Source organism: Triticum aestivum, chromosome 4D, assembly GCF_018294505.1.
Source record: "Triticum aestivum cultivar Chinese Spring chromosome 4D, IWGSC CS RefSeq v2.1, whole genome shotgun sequence".
Classification (NCBI taxonomy): Eukaryota; Viridiplantae; Streptophyta; class Magnoliopsida; order Poales; family Poaceae; genus Triticum; species Triticum aestivum.
This window is the reverse complement of record NC_057805.1, coordinates 125,475,628-125,491,689: the sequence shown is the minus strand read 5'-3', so window position 1 is coordinate 125,491,689 and position 16,062 is coordinate 125,475,628. Positions and strand designations below refer to the sequence as shown.

At 47.2% G+C, this 16,062-nt stretch overlaps 1 protein-coding gene across 1 annotated transcript; it reads left to right on the top strand.

Annotated features, from left to right (window-relative positions):
• The first annotated feature begins 370 nt into the window (after positions 1 to 370).
• Positions 371 to 3,655, top strand: LOC123096806 (protein ALP1-like). The gene is made up of 2 exons (XM_044518579.1): positions 371 to 826; positions 2,360 to 3,655. The coding sequence occupies exons 1-2, from the start codon at positions 694 to 696 to the stop codon at positions 3,394 to 3,396; spliced, it is 1,170 nt and encodes a 389-aa protein (XP_044374514.1). The 5' UTR covers positions 371 to 693; the 3' UTR covers positions 3,397 to 3,655.
• Positions 3,656 to 16,062: the final 12,407 nt, after the last annotated feature.

The window sequence follows — 16,062 nt, the reverse complement described above, 5'->3', positions numbered from 1 at the left end:
GTTCTTCGCGGAAACTCATTCAACACGTTCATAAGACCACTCTTTAGTTACACTTGTTGACTCATAATCACAAACCCGTGTATCATAAAACCAACTAGCTTTTTGTTGATCACCATCATATCCATTATTTCCTTATACTTAATGAAAATACAGAGCACCTATCTTGTTCGCATTTATAAAGAAAGAAACCGTCCCGCTCCTCCGGCTATGATCATGGAAATGTACACCCCCACAGCATACACAAACACACTCAAATTAAACATTCATCATGCATCGTACACAGTCATACGCACCTTGTTTTTTTTTTCCCGGTGACATCAAAGACACCGCAAAAAAAGAAAGAAAAAAGACACACCTATACGGATGCACAAATACTCAAAGCCTGTCTCTCCCATCTAGCCATCTCCCTCTCCTCTTCCTCCCCCGGCGTCTCCTTCCTTGCGTTGCCCCTTGCTTTCCTCACGAAGCCATACCGTACACGCTCGTCGTCCCCAGCAACTCCCCATGCCCTGCACCCTCTGCATGCCGAGCGACTGCGCGGGCCCCTTCGCCGCCACCTCGCCGCTGACGCAGTCGTGACACCCGCTGCGCTGTTCCCCCCGTGTTCACCCCACCCCTGGTTCCTGATTTCACCAGGTCCCATCAGATTACTCGCTCTTCCTGATTCATCCGGGCCGAGACTCCGTGTTCGTCATGGCGCCGCTTCGCGGGGCCAAGCGCCGCAAGAAGGCGGCCGCGGAGAAGAAGGCCGCAATGGCGGCCGCGGCGGCGGGGCAGGGTGCGCCTGGCGGCGACTGGTGGGATGGCTTCTGCATGAGGATGGCAGGTGCGTCCCTCTTCGGTGCTCGCGGCCGTACGTCTAGACGAGATTTGTTTGTGCAGATTCTGTGCCTCGCGAGCATTTGTTTTCTTTCTTTTTGTCATGTTACTTAGATCTAATTATGTCTCGGGCTTAAATTCTTGGGACTAATCTTGTGGTCTGTCGATCTTGTTAGAAGCTACTCGTGATAAATGCGATGGTACTGCACAGGTTGGAACAATGCCACTGGCTCAGTAGTTGCTGAGCAGGGTGTCATGTTGAGCACCGATGTCGCATCGTGGTAGACCAACGGCGATGCTTCAGTTTTAGGTGTGATTTTAGAATGGGTCATCGGTTGCGCAAACTCAGCCTTCAGTTGTTGGCCTGTGCCCTGATTTCTGATTACTGGGCAGTCATCCGATGTCAGGTCGTCTAACGAATTTGGTACACTTTTAGTGCAAATGATAGTTCATTTCATTACGTATTCTAGTCAGTGCTTCAATGTTCTCCATCCAAGCTGATTGAGAATCTTGCTTCGTATTCCATCAATCCAGAGCCCGTTTAACAGCACAACATATTTTGAACAAGAGTCCATGTGAATTCATTTATTTGCTGTATGGAAAAGCTCCTGCTATTGGGTATCACTGTCAAATGAACTTTTTATTTTGGGTCTAACTTTTACCATAAATTTAACTAAGAAATTAGGAATTATATGTACCCAAAAAATATAGCATTGGAATCTTTTTCCGAATACGAAAGCAATAGTTCACTTTTTGTAGCATACAACTTATATTTTGCTAATCAAATTCATGGTCAAAAATTGATCCAAAGTACGAGGCGGGCTTACATACCTGACGGGAGGGAGTAGCTTTTAACTCATTTTAGATGATAGGACATTGCATTTGTTTAATTGTTTCCTGGGCACTTGTGTTGGCGCACATATTTTCTTAGAAGTTACAAAAATTCTCATTTCCTAACTAAGTGAAGTAAAATATGGCATGAAGGGCATCCTCCACAGGGGGCCTCTTTGCTATTTCTGACTATCTTTGGAAGGAGATGACTCCTAACTAAACACCGGCAACCCTCAAAACTTATTTCTGGGCTATCTTTTAGAGTTCAAACATTCTTTTCCTGAATTTTTTTAGTTTACTGCAAACAAGTTCAAGTAGCAACTTGATGTTTCATTCAAGTTACTACTGGTATATGATGCATTTTGTGCAATATAGAATCGTCAACGTGACATGGCTGACATATAGTGCTTGTTGAAGTGGAGCAATTTTATGTGACTTTCATTTTTACGCTGGCACCGAACGTGAAACTTTAGTTTTAGCAAGTACTAGTTGTATAGCCCTTGCCAAAAAAAAAATATTAGTTGTATGGGCTGTGTAATGGCTATATCTTGATTTGATCTCCACCTGACAAAAAGCTTAATGTGCAAGTTTATTGAATATATAGAACAGCATTTAATCATGAATCCATATGCTATCGATGGAGTCTATTTTAACACTATCATAATAGTAAGTTCTGGGTTTTGTAACCAGTTTTACATTTTCTTCTCAGGAACCTTATCCTCTGCGGAGGATGCACACAGATTTGAGTCTCTCTTCAAAATGCCCAGAAAAACTTTCAACTATGTTTGCAGCTTGGTAAAAGATGATATGATGGTAAGGGCTAGCAGCTACACCTTTATCGATGGGACGGTGCTGTCTTTAGAAGATCGAGTAGCTGTTGCTCTGAGAAGGTTGAACTCTGGTGGGTCGCTGGTGACCGTAGGAACCTCTGTTGGTGTGAACCACTCGACTGTCTCTCTGATAACTTGGAGATTTGTTGAAGCTGTGGAGGCACGAGCAGGCCACCACTTACGCTGGCCAGATTCGGATGAGATGGCGATGATCAAATCCAAGTTTGAGAAGATCCATGGTTTGCCAAACTGCTGTGGTGTAGTAGACACAACTCACATCATTATGTGTCTCTCTTCAGCTGAACCAAACTGCAAGGTGTGGCTAGACCACGAGAAGAATTACAGCATGGTATTGCAGGCTGTCATTGATCCTGATATGAGGTTCACAGACATTGTAACCGGTTGGCCAGGTAGCATGAAAGAGTCGAGTATTTTACACAGCTCTGGTCTCTTCAGGCTGTGCGAGAACGGTGCACGGTTGAATGGCAGCAAACTGACGGTATCAGACGGGTCAGAAGTTGGGGAATACGTAATTGGTGATGCAGGATACCCTCTTCTCCCGTGGCTGTTCACTCCTTACCTGGACAATGACCTCTCAGAATTGAAAGTGGAATTCAATAAGAGACACTCTGCAGCCAGAACAGTCGCGCTGAAGGCGCTGGCGAGGTTCAAGGACACATGGAAGTTCCTGCAGGGAGAGATGTGGCGCCCCGACAAGCATAAGCTGCCTCGGATAATCCATGTGTGCTGTCTGTTGCATAACATAGTGATAGACATGGAGGAGGATGCAGCCATGGACGACGCTCATATATCAGATGATCATGACGCTAATTACAGTCAGCAAGTGTGCCAGTTATCAGATGAGAAGGCTGTCAGGATGAGAGACAAACTGTCCGAGCACTTGAACAGCAGTTGACAGAAGAGCTCGATGAAGAATTGAATGTAGGTGCTGCTGTTGATTCCGTCCGTTGCAGGCTTGCAGCTTAGGCTTTGGCTGCATAGTTTTGCAGAGTTTTGGCCAATCTTGACTGATGAAACTCGGTTGTAATCTTAGAGCCGTAGTCCATGCCAATTCGATCTGGCTCTTTTGACTTTTTATCATCTTGTTGGTGCTCAATGAATATTACTCTTTACAAGATCGACTATAAACTGTCCCTTTCGGCAGGCGTTTGGAAGCAGAATCAAACATATACCCTCCGTTCACAAATATAAGATCGTTTGGATATTCGAATATAGATTACATGCAAACTGAAATGAGTGAACAAGCACAATAAAATGTGTCTATACATCTGATTCAGAAAAAGATAGAACATCTTGTATTTGTGAACGGAGGGAGTAGTTTACAAGCAACAGAAATTTGTATGGCTCTTTGATTCGTTTGATTACAATTTCATAGGGAAAATGTCAGATTACAAAGAAAAAAATTGTGATTACAAATTTACAACGTCGCCCATCTTGAATCGTACTTTAAGGCCTCCTTTAGTTTGTAGGAAATCTGTAGGGTAGGATTTCTGAAGAAAAATTTTCTGTAGAGTCCTTTAGTTTTTAGGAATGGATTTCTACTGCTATGTAAGATTGGTTTCTATCCTTCACATTTCAAGGGGAAGAAAATATTAGCTCAGCCCTAATGGAAAATTTTCTATGCTATAAACCAAGTGACATCTCTTTTTCTATTGGGACCGAGGTACATGTTATCTTATTTTCTATGACCTCCGTATTTTTTATGATTTTTCTATCCTATGAACCAAAGATGGCCTAAGGGCCTCTTTGATTCAAAGGATTTTCATGGTAATTTTAAATGATTGGAATGGATAGTCATTTGATTCATGGGATTGAATCCTACAAGATTTTTTTTCTAAGGATTATTCATACTAAATTTCGTAAGAATTTTGGCATCCATGCAACCTCTTGGTAAGAATCTTAGTTTTTCATGTGATGCTATCAAACAAACCAAAATCTTGTAGGATTCCAATAGTCATGGCATGACAATCTTAGGGCTCCTTTGGTTCAAAGGAAAAGTGGAGGAAATTATCCTTTGATCTTAGTTTCAAAGGAAAAACGCATCTTGGACCTCTTTTCAAATTTCTATGCACGAAGAACGAGACAAAGATCTTTAGTGGCATAATAGCATTCTAACTAAACAGTTTCATGTGATTGGACTTTGATTTGACCATGTTCATCAGAATTCTTGTGATTTTATTCATGTGAACCAAACACCAAAGTTGACAGAATTCATGTTTGAGCAATCATGTGTTTTGCGCATGCATTCCTATCATATTCCTGTGTTTTTCATATTCTCTTGTTTTTACAATCCAGTGAAGCAAAAGAGCCCTTATGTTTTCCCTATTCCCATGTTTATGGAATCCTGCAAATGAAAGAGGTCCTAAGACTTGATTGCACCATGTGAAAGTCATACAAATGTTTATTCAAGGACAACATGCGAAAACATCGAGCCCGTAGAGGTTTTCTTGTCTTCCATTCTTTCTTTGTTATTGTGCTCAAAGGCTCACATTTTCATGTTTTTGAGACATTTTGTGTCTGTTCTTAGGAGATGTTTTTCGCTATTCCTTAATTTTTGTGTTGTCATACGTGTTAGCCCATGTCATTTCCTGTGTGTTTTCTTACTGGGATTTTGTCATCATGTCATTGTTTTACTAGGTTTTAGGACAAAAACAATTATGTTTTATGGCGCGGAAATATTTCTCTCCCACATCCTTGCTCTCAACTACTTCCATCATTGTATTAGAGCATCTCCAACTGCGCCCCTAACAGCCCCCAGGCCATTTTTTAGCACTGTCGCTGAAAAATTGGACCAGTCGCACCCAGGACCTTGTTTATCGCCCGTTTGGGCCGAAATAACAGCCAGCGAACCCGAGCCGAACCCAAGCCCCCGAGGGCCGCCTGGGGGCGCCAGCTGAAGCAAAAAGACGTGTGGGTCCGCTCTGTCGGCGAGAGACGTCACTTTTTCCCGCCGATCCCCCGCCTTTTCCCTCCATTTTCCCTCCATTCCCCCCTTCTGCTCTCTTCTCCCACCATTCTCCTCCCTCTCCCCGCCATCCGGCCGCCATCCCGCCATGCCGCCGAAGAAGTATACGGCCCCTCGCGCCGTTGCCGTTGCCGATGCCACCCAGCCGAAGCAGAGGAAGACGAGGGCGCCGCCCGGAAAACCACCGTGCATGTCGAACGCCGACTGGAAGGCGGAGGTTCAGCGCTGGGAGGTTGTCACCACCGACCGGCGGAACAGGCTCAACGCCAAGAGGGCCCGGGACAGGGCGGTGGTGGAGGAGCAGGCAGAGGCGGCGTCTCGCGCGGGGATGATGAGTCCACCTGACGGCCACGGCCCGCAAGCTGCCTGGAGCCAGCAGAGCGCCGGGTCGCCAGCCAGCTTCTCGCCGTCGCCGCAGCCCTGGGGGTGCACACCCTCGCCTGGCTACGCCGAGGGTGACGCGCACGGCGGATTCAACCCCAACATCACCTTTCCGCATGGCCAGCGCGCCTCACCCTCCGGTCTGAAACCCGACCAGCGCACGCCCTCGCCCACGTTCGCCGGTGTCCAGTACACCCCGTACACCTACTTACCGCCGGCTTATGCCGCCTCCGTGACGCCGCCTCTGCATCGTGGCGCCTTGCACTTCTCGCAAGCCTCGTCGTCGCACTTCGGCAACCCCAACGCGACGGAAGCCGACATGGACGAGATCATCACGAGCGGCTCGGTCGCCGCCGCCGCCGCCTCCCTGGGTTCCAGGCACAAGACGATACATTGGACCTCGCCGGCGACATGGACGATGATCTCGACTAAGGCGAGGAGGAGGAGGAGGAGGAAGAGGAGCCGGCGCCTACGCCGGCGAGGAAAGGGAAAAAGAAAAAGCGAGGGGCCAGGACCGGCGAGCCACGCGTCAAGTGGACGTCCAAAGAAGACGAGTGCCTCACCGAAGCATGAAAGACCGTCTGCCTCGACCCGATCACCGGCACGAACCAGAGCGCCGACACGTACTGGGAGCGCATCAAGTCGGAATTCGACGAGCGCAAGTTGGTCGACCCTACTTCGCTACCATCCACATGAAGCACGGCTCGAAGGCCATGGCGAACCATTGGGCGCTCATCCAAACGGCCTGCAACAAATGGCATGGGATCATCGAGGAGATCGCCGCTCGCCCGAAAAGCGGCGCCAACATCAAGGGCCAGGTATGCGCAGACGCCTGCTCTCGCTTCTTTTCGCCGTGTGCGCCGCCGACACTTGTTCTTCGGCGCAGATGGTTCGGATGTTCGCCATGTACCGCCAGGACACCAGCACCGACCAAGAGTTCAAGTACCTCCACGTGTTCTCCCGGATCGAGAAGTGCGACAAGTTGGCGGGCGTCCGACACACTGTGAGGCCCGGATAAATAAGCTACAGTAACCCTCTGGTAATGATGCCACGTCACCTTGATTACTGTAGTTAATCTCGCGTTAGTTCGAAACCAATTCAAATTCAAATTCAAAATAAAAACAAACAAACAAAAGAAAAGACCCCCGGGCCAACCGACCCAACTGGCCGGCCCAGTCGGCCACTGGCCTAGCCGCCCCCACTCACTCCCTTAACCCCCCTGGCGACCGAACCCTAGCCAACCGTCGCCACACTCCCCCTGTCGCTCCCCACGTCCCCCCCCCCTCGATCCAGATCTGGATCGGGGACGAACCACCCCCACTCTCCCGCATCGCCTCCCCCTCTTCCCCCACCACCTCTCGATCCCATCTGGATCGGGGTGGGGTTCGAACGACGACGCCGACGCCTCGCCCCCCTCGCTGCGTCAACCGCCGCCGTCGCCCGGAACACCACCGCCGCGGCCTACCTCGTCGACGGCCACCTCGCCGGACTGCCCCCTCGACGCCGTCGTCCCCGCCTACCTCCCCACGCCCCGCTGCCCGAATCCCTACGGCCCCAGTGAGCCCCGCCTCCCCTGGCCCTGGCCGCCGGCGCTGGCGTGCGCGCCCAGCGCCCCTCGTCTCGCGCCCGTTCGGGCGCCCCGCCCCGTTGCTCGCCCGTAACCGCTAAGGCCCCCCTAGCCCAATGACAAACGGGCCCCAGCGCCCCAGAACGGTTTTATAAAAAAAAGAATTTAAAATAATAATAGTAATTAATTAATTAATTAAAGAATTAATTAGCTTTATTAATTCTGTATTAGTTTAACCTAATCATTTTAGTTCACTAATTAACCTAAACCCTAATTAACCTAAATAGTGTATGACAGGTGGGTCCCACTGGACCCACATGTCAGTTTGACCAGTCAACACCTCTGTTGACTGCTGACGTCATGATGACATCAGCAAACACTATTCTGGATAATGTTGGATTAAATTAATTAGATAAATTCTAAAAATGATTTTAAAACTTTAGAAAATCATATAAAATAAACCGTAGCATCACGATTGGTATCACATGAAAGATGCTCAAAACGACGAGACGGTTTCGAATACGCAGGCCGTTCGTCCGCCACACATCCCTAACCTATCGAACTCGCAACTTTCCCCCTCCGGTTCATCTGTCCGGAAACGCGAAACACCGGGAATACTTTCCCGGATGTTTACACCCTTCGCCGGTATCACCTACTACCGCGTTTGGGCACCCCTAGCATCACGATTTGTCATGTCATGCACCGTCGTGCTTATGTTTGCATTATATTTATTGTTTCTTCCCCCTCTTCTCTTGTTAGACACCGAGACCGACGCCGCTGCTAACCAGTACGACTACGGTGTTGACGACCCCTCCTTCTCGGCTGAGCTTCCAGGCAAGCCCCCCCCCTTGATCACCAGATATCGCCTATTCTTCTCTATACTGCTTGCATTAGAGTAGTGTAGCATGTTACTGCTTTCGGTTAATCCTATTCTGCTGCATAGCCTGTCATTGTTGCTACAGCTGTTACCCTTACCTGCTATCCTACTGCTTAGTATAGGATGCTAGTGTTCCATCAGTGGCCCTACACTCTTGTCCGCCTGCCATGCTATACTACTGGGCCGTGAACACTTCGGGAGGTGATCTCGGGCATATGCTATATACTTTATATTGTTACATTACTTATGATACTGTTCGGAGATGGGGGCTGAAGGGGCAGGTGGCTCCATCCCGGTAGAGGTGGGCCTGGGTTCCCGACGGCCCCCGACTGTTACTTTGTGGCGGAGCGATAGGGCAGGTTGAGACCACCTATGCGAGAGGTGGGCCTGGCCCTGGTCTGCGTCCGCGGTTATTTCATAATAACACGCTTATCGAGATCTTGGTATTTGATCTGAGTTGGGTCGTTGACCTTATACGCACTAGCCGCCACGTGGGACAAGATATGGGCAACCGGCGTCATGGTATTAGCCGAAGCTCTTTTTGACGTCAGCGACTGAGCGGCGCGCGCCGCATTGGACCGTAAGCTCGCGCTTGTATTAAGGGGGCTAGGTCTGCTTCCGGCCGCGTACGCAACGTGCAGGTGTGCAATGCGCGATGGGCCCAGACCCCTGCGCGCATAGGATTTAGACCGGTGTTCTGACCTCTCTGTTGAGCCTAGGTGGGGCTGCGACGTGTTGATCTCCCGAGGCCAGACATGACCCAGGAAAGTGTGCCCCGCCAGAGGGATCGAGCGTGTCGGGTAATGTGGTGCACCCCCTGCAAGGAAGTTTATCTATTCGAATAGCCGTGTTCTTCGGTAACAGGACGACTTGGAGTTGTACCTTAACCTTATGACAACTAGAACCAGATACTTAATAAAACACACCCTTCCAAGTGCCAGATACAACCCGGTGATCGCTCTCTCACAGGTCGACGAGGAGAGGATCGTCGGGTAGGATTATGATATACGATGCTACTTGGTGAAGTTCAATCTACTCTCTTCTACATGCTGCAAGATGGAGGCTGCCAGAAGCGTAGTCCTCGACAGGATTAGCTATCCCCCTCTTATTCTGGCATTCTGCAGTTCAGTCCACCGATATTGCCCCTTTACACAGATACCCATGCATAAGTAGTGTAGATCCTTGCTTGCGAGTACTTTGGATGAGTACTCACGGTTGCTTTTCTCCCTCTTTTCCCCCTTTCCATTCTACCTGGTTGTTGCAACCAGATGCTGGAGCCCAGGAGCTTGACGCCACCTTCGACGATGACTCCTACTACGCCAGAGGTGCCTACTACTACGTGCAGACCGCTGACGACGACCAGGAGTAGTTTAGGAGGATCCCAGGCAGGAGGCCTACGCCTCTTTCGATCTGTATCCCAGTTTGTGCTAGCCTTCTTAAGGCAAACTTGTTTAACTTATGTCTGTACTCAGATTTTGTTGCTTCCGCTAACTCGTCTATGATCGAGCACTTGTATTCGAGCCCTCGAGGCCCCTGGCTTGTATTATGATGCTTGTATGACTTATTTTATTTTTAGAGTTGTGTTGTGATATCTTCCCATGAGTCCCTGATCTTGATCGTACATGTTTGCGTGTATGATTAGTGTACGATTGAATCGGGGGCGTCACAAGTTGGTATCAGAGCCGACTGCCTGTAGGAATCCCCCATCCACACTCCTTGGCCGAAGTCGAGTCTAGACTTTACAAAATTTGTAATAACATGGCTGTGCGGCCCATGGGCCCACGTCGCCATTGGGGGGTATTAGGATCTTTTATTTTTTGACCTATACTCTGGGACTCTGACATCTCTTCTATTCGGGTTAAACGATTTTACTTACTCTGACTCTAGGTTCTCATAACTACTTCCACCCGGAGAGCCCTTCGTTTCAGATGATCGCTTGGTGCATCAGAAACTTCCGAATATACTATTTAATGTTTTCCCGGGACCTTTGTGCCTACCGCCTTTGCATTATCCTACCATCGACTTATCCTTATGAATAACGTCATACACTTGTCATTCATACAATCATTCCCCGTTGATCTTGTTATTACAAGATGCCCCGAAATACTCTCTGTTGTCCCGAGAATCCTTTGAGCTTACTGCCTTGCAGTTCTTTACCACATGAATACCCCTACGGATAATTCCTCACACTTACCGAGTATCCGCTCATCCCCAGTTGTTCTAGTGTTTCACAAAAGTCTTTGAAATACTATTCGATCCTCCAAAAATCTTTAGCAGCTTATTGCTCTGCAAATACTTGTCTGCTTGCATTATGGATGCTTCCCATATGTCTGGCAATATTCATTAGTCTCCTTTGACACCGTCATTTGATCCTATTGATTCAACATGAGTGCGAATGTACGCAATCATCGGTTTACCCTTTTAAATTATCTTTTCGGCTCAGATGTCATTTTGAACATGAGCTGGTTCTCGACCAAACTATTTGTCGTCGATTGTGCCTCTGGTCTATTCAACCTATCCATCATTGATCAGAGTGTCTACTTCTGATCCTTCGATTTGGAATCATAATTCCTTTGCATTTAAGCTTCGAATTATTCAGATGATTCCATAACCTGTTGCATTTGCATTCCTTCCTCTTCTGGTTGAGTACCGATACTCACATCATATCCTTTGTGGACCATCAAGTCCTTTGTTGTATTGTTATCCGACAGTGTCCTCCATATTCAATCACCTTGTGAGTTCTTTCCCTGATACATAATGCCTTTGGTAAATTGTATCCTCTCCCTTTGTCAACATTCTCTGCTTTCGAGCTATTGTTCATTACTCCTGAAGCTCGTGGTATATGTTCCTAAGATGCCCCGATGGGTTGAACCAATGCCTTTCCTAATCTGTGTGAACCCGAAAGATTTAACGGGTCATACTCCTCTGGTAATTCACCAGGTAGTTCTTCACCTTCACTTAATTTTAATAGAGTAGTGAGTGAAAGGTTATACATTGGAGAAGTGGGAGTCGACCTTGAACTTTGTGTTCATGCCCACAGACACGATGTAGATCTTATCATGAAAGCTTCTCTTAAAATAAATTGTCCCCTTGGTATAAGTTCATCTTATATCTGGGATTTGGTCTTTTGCAATCGTGGATTCGACCATATTGTTCTTCTTTGATCCCATTTCTTGGACAAGATTAAGTGCTTGCCTTCTGCAAATGATTTCACTTGTCCAACCTCTATTCCGCTCTACCTTTGAGTATACCCTCTGGTACCTCGAGAATATCATGGAACTGCATAACTTCTTATGGGTTCTTCATCAACTGTTATTTCTCACCGATTCAAAGTTTCCTGGGTTCTGGGTTGTCGTCAACCGAGAACACTGATAAGTGAATCAATTCCGCACTCCGATTCAATAACTCTAAGTAATCTTCATTGAATATGAGTTTATTAATCCTTCAAGTCATCGCTAGCCTAATCGGCTATATCTTTATCATGCAACTTTTTAACTGTGCTACCTGGTCCTTCCTGGAGCACAACTTTCAACGATGAGCTAAGCTTACGGCGATCGTCCTCGGCATATCATTTCGCCTTGAACAACAATCTTTGATTTCAAGTTTGTATTGTACTAGTGGTTTCAATAACCTTTCGCTCCATCATTCATTTGACTTGATGTCATCGTCGATTGATTACATCTTAATGAAATCTCTCGACAAATGTGTCGTGATCATCATCAACAATGATATGCCTTCTTCTAAGTGTGAATCGAATTCATGATGGGAAATACCATCCCTTCCCCTCGATGATTGGTATTAACATCGAAAACATTCTTGCATTCCCTCCAACACAAAACTTGTTCTTGTTTTGTGTTATACCTTGAGTTCCCGGCAATTCAACTTGTCTTATGTCCTACCTTGGAGTATTACCATCTTATATATCAAGAATGTTGTGAGAATTTCACCACCTCTTGAGAATTTTTGATATAAGTGGTACTTCACCATCACCATTCTTTTCTTGGTCCCCATGTTGTTCCTAACAGGAATACCGACAGATGGACTAGTAATTTTAAAACTTCTAGCAACCTTATTGCTTTGAAGTTAATGGTCAACATTTCATTCTTAGACTATTGGTTATCGAATCGCCATTCTAACATTGTTTGTGCTACCTAAGTCCGTATTCGGGTGCACCGTCAACCAATGTTTAATCGTGTATATTTCTTCGAGCAGACCTCATTATATCATTTGAACTGACAAAAGCTATCTCCTTGTTCACATAATTGTGGAAATCCATCTTTTGGAAATCTCGATGAATTGTGGCTGAGTTCATCAGCCACCTCCTCATTCTCTCCTTGATTTAATAATGAACTCATGATTCGGAGCTTGCTTCCATAGTTCATTTACCGAGAATCTTACAAAGTCGTCTCGATAATTTGTGTTGCACCTTTTTCTTCTCATGTATCCTAAGTATGAGGTATCCTGACATCAATCTGAACTAAATCTCGGTCAGATATGATGGTTGGGACATTTTCCAAAAGTCGTAACATTGGTCTTTATATAACCCGGTAAGGTGGTGTCTTTGCTTAGCACCCCTAGCCAGCAGACCTATTGTTATAATTTCCTTTTTAGCATGGTTAGCCATTCTTCCATGAGGAAATTGTAAGACTTACTCTATAAGTTGTTCCTGATGGATCCTTCATGTATCCAGAGTCTGACCTTTGCTTGAAAAGCATGTCAATGCTATCTCGAAGCATGTATGTGGTACTCTGATCATCGATAATAACATTTTGAAGCACCATGCTAAATTTCCTTTATCAATGATTCAAACACCGTTGTCTGGGTAATGTCATGAACTTCCTCTCCCCTCACCTAAATGGTTTTCTACGTTATATCCTGTCATGGATATCATTCTCTACTTGTCCTTGGGAAGGATATACCCTTGAAATATGTGTTTAAAGACATTTTCCTTTCCATTGTTCCATTTAATCTAATAGTCATATTTTCCTTTCCAGTGGTTGGTTTAACGTTTCTTGTGATCTATATGGTCTAAGCAGTAATATTCTCCTGCTTATGTAAACACCTCGGTGTACAGTTCTATCAGCAAGACCCTGTTACTATTGTTGATGACATTCCGGAATCCATCGATGTACGAGAACTTTGCCTATTGGTCCGCCTCGTTCAACGAGCAGGAAAATGGTTCTCTTCGTCCCTTGCCCTTGGTACCGACGTTGTTGCCGACATAATCGACAGGCTACCATCTGACATGCCTTGCTATCATGACCATGCAAGATGTCACCGCTCCTACTTTTAACCCACATGGTGGGCCCATAACCCACAGTTTCACAGAATCGAAACCTGACTCTCCTGTACACCCCTGTTGCCAAAGTATTCCTCACGTTTGACCCCACATGTAGTTCACGTGTCACCTTCCTAGAGACGATCTATTCTGGTATCGGATATGATACCTATTCCCGCTGCTCTGAACCCCTTACATGCCCTGATAAAGACATCGAACGATTGACTAACTGCTTGAAACTTCTTATCGTATCTTCTTGCTCGGCTCTCGATGTGTTTCACTTGACCAATTCGAGAGTTACTCATGTGATCATTCATGGGATAACCCCCAGATGATTTCCCCTGATAGCATTCTATCGTTGTCGGGCTGCCCCTTTCCTATTCGTAAGTACGATGGAGATCCCGAAGAAAGGATGCAGACTTCACCATGATGACCTGAAGCAAGGAAATGAAGACATCAACTTAATGGATCAACCGCTTCGAGAAGAGCAACCAAGATCGAGAACGCTCGTTAGAATTTCGTAACCAAATCCCTTCCCCGGCACTTCCCCTCTTAAATCTCGGGACGAGATTTCTTGTAGTGGAGGAGAATTGTGATGCCCGGATAAATAAGCTACAGTAACCCTCTGCTAATGATGCCACGTCACCTTGATTACTGTAGTTAATCTCGCGTTAGTTCGAAACCGATTCAAATTCAAATTCGAAATAAAAACAAAGAAAAGAAAAGACCCCCGGGCCAGCCGACCCAACTGGCCGGCCCAGTCGGCCACTGGCCCAGCCGCCCCCACTCACTCCCTTAACCCCCCTAGCGACCGAACCCTAGCCAACCGTCGCCACACTCCCCCTGTCGCTCCCCACGTCCCCCCTGGATCCAGATCTGGATCGGGGACGAACCACCCCCACTCTCCCGCATCGCCTCCCCCTCTTCCCCCCCACCTCTCGATCCCATCTGGATCGGGGTGGGGTTCGAACGACGACGCCTCGCCCCCCTCGCTGCGTCGACCGCCGCCGTCGCCCGGGACGACACCGCCACGGCCTGCCTCGTCGACGGCCACCTCGCCGGACTGCCACCTCGACGCCGTCGTCCCCTCCTACCTCCCCTCGCCCCGCTGCCCGAATCCCTACGGCCCTAGTGAGCCCCGCCTCCCCTGGCACTGGCCGCCTGCGCCGGCGTGCGCCGTGCGCGCCCAGCGCCCCTCGTCTCGCGCCCGTTCGGGCGCCCCGCCCCGTTGCTCGCCCGTAACCGCTAAGGCCCCCTGGCCCAATGACAAACGGGCCCCAGCGCCCCAGAACGGTTTTATAAAAAAAGAATTTAAAATAATAATAGTAATAAATTAATAAATAAATTAATTAATTAATTAATTAAAGAATGAATTAGCTTAATTAATTCTGTATTAGTTTAACCTAATCATTTTAGTTAACTAATTAACCTAAACCCTAATTAACCTAAACAGTGTATGACAGGTGGGTCCCACTGGACCCACACGTCAGTTTGACCAATCAACACCTCTGTTGACTGCTGACGTCATGATGACGTCAGCAAACACTATTCTGGATAATGTTGGATTAAATTAATTAGATAAACTCTAAAAATGATTTTAGAACTTTAGAAATCATATAATATAAAACGTAGCTCGGATCAAAATAGTTTGTACATGAAAGATGCTCAGAACAACAAGACGATTTCGAATACGCAGCCCGTTCGTCCGCCACACATCCCTAACCTATCGAACTCGCAACTTTCCCCCTCCGGTTCATTTGTCCGGAAACGCGAAACACCGGGAATACTTTCCCGGATGTTTCCCCCCTTCGCCGGTATCACCTACTACCGCGTTTGGGCACCCCTAGCATCACGATTTGTCATGTCATGCACCCTTGCATTATATTTATTGTTTCTTCCCCCTCTTCTCTTGTTAGACACCGAGACCGACGCCGCTGCTAACTAGTACGACTACGGTGTTGACGACCCCTCCTTCTCGGCTGAGCTTCCAGGCAACCCCCCCTTGCTCACCAGATATCGCCTATTCTTCTCTATACTGCTTGCATTAGAGTAGTGTAGCATGTTACTGCTTTCGGTTAATCCTATTCTGCTGCATAGCCTGTCATTGTTGCTACAGTTGTTACCCTTACCTGCTATCCTACTGCTTAGTATAGGATGCTAGTGTTCCATCAGTGGCCCTACACTCTTGTCCGTCTGCCATGCTATACTAATGGGCCGTGATCACTTCGGGAGGTGATCTCGGGCATATGCTATATACTTTATACTGTTACATTATTTATGATACTGTTCGGAGATGGGGGCTGAAGGGGCAGGTGGCTCCATCCCGGTAGAGGTGGGCCTGGGTTCCCGACAGCCCCCGACTGTTACTTTGTGGCGGAGCGACAGGGCAGGTTGAGACCACCTAGGCGAGAGGTGGGCCTGGCCCTGGTCGGCGTCCGCAGTTATTCATAATAACTCGCTTATCGAGATCTTGGTATTTCATCTGAGTTGGGT

Coding starts and splice junctions, on each gene's coding strand:
- LOC123096806 (XM_044518579.1), top strand. CDS start 694: ATGGCGCCGCTTCGCGGGGCCAAGCGCCGCAAGAAGGCGGCCGCGGAG. Junction 827..2,359: donor CTTCTGCATGAGGATGGCAG/GTGCGTCCCTCT, acceptor TTTTCTTCTCAG/GAACCTTATCCTCTGCGGAG.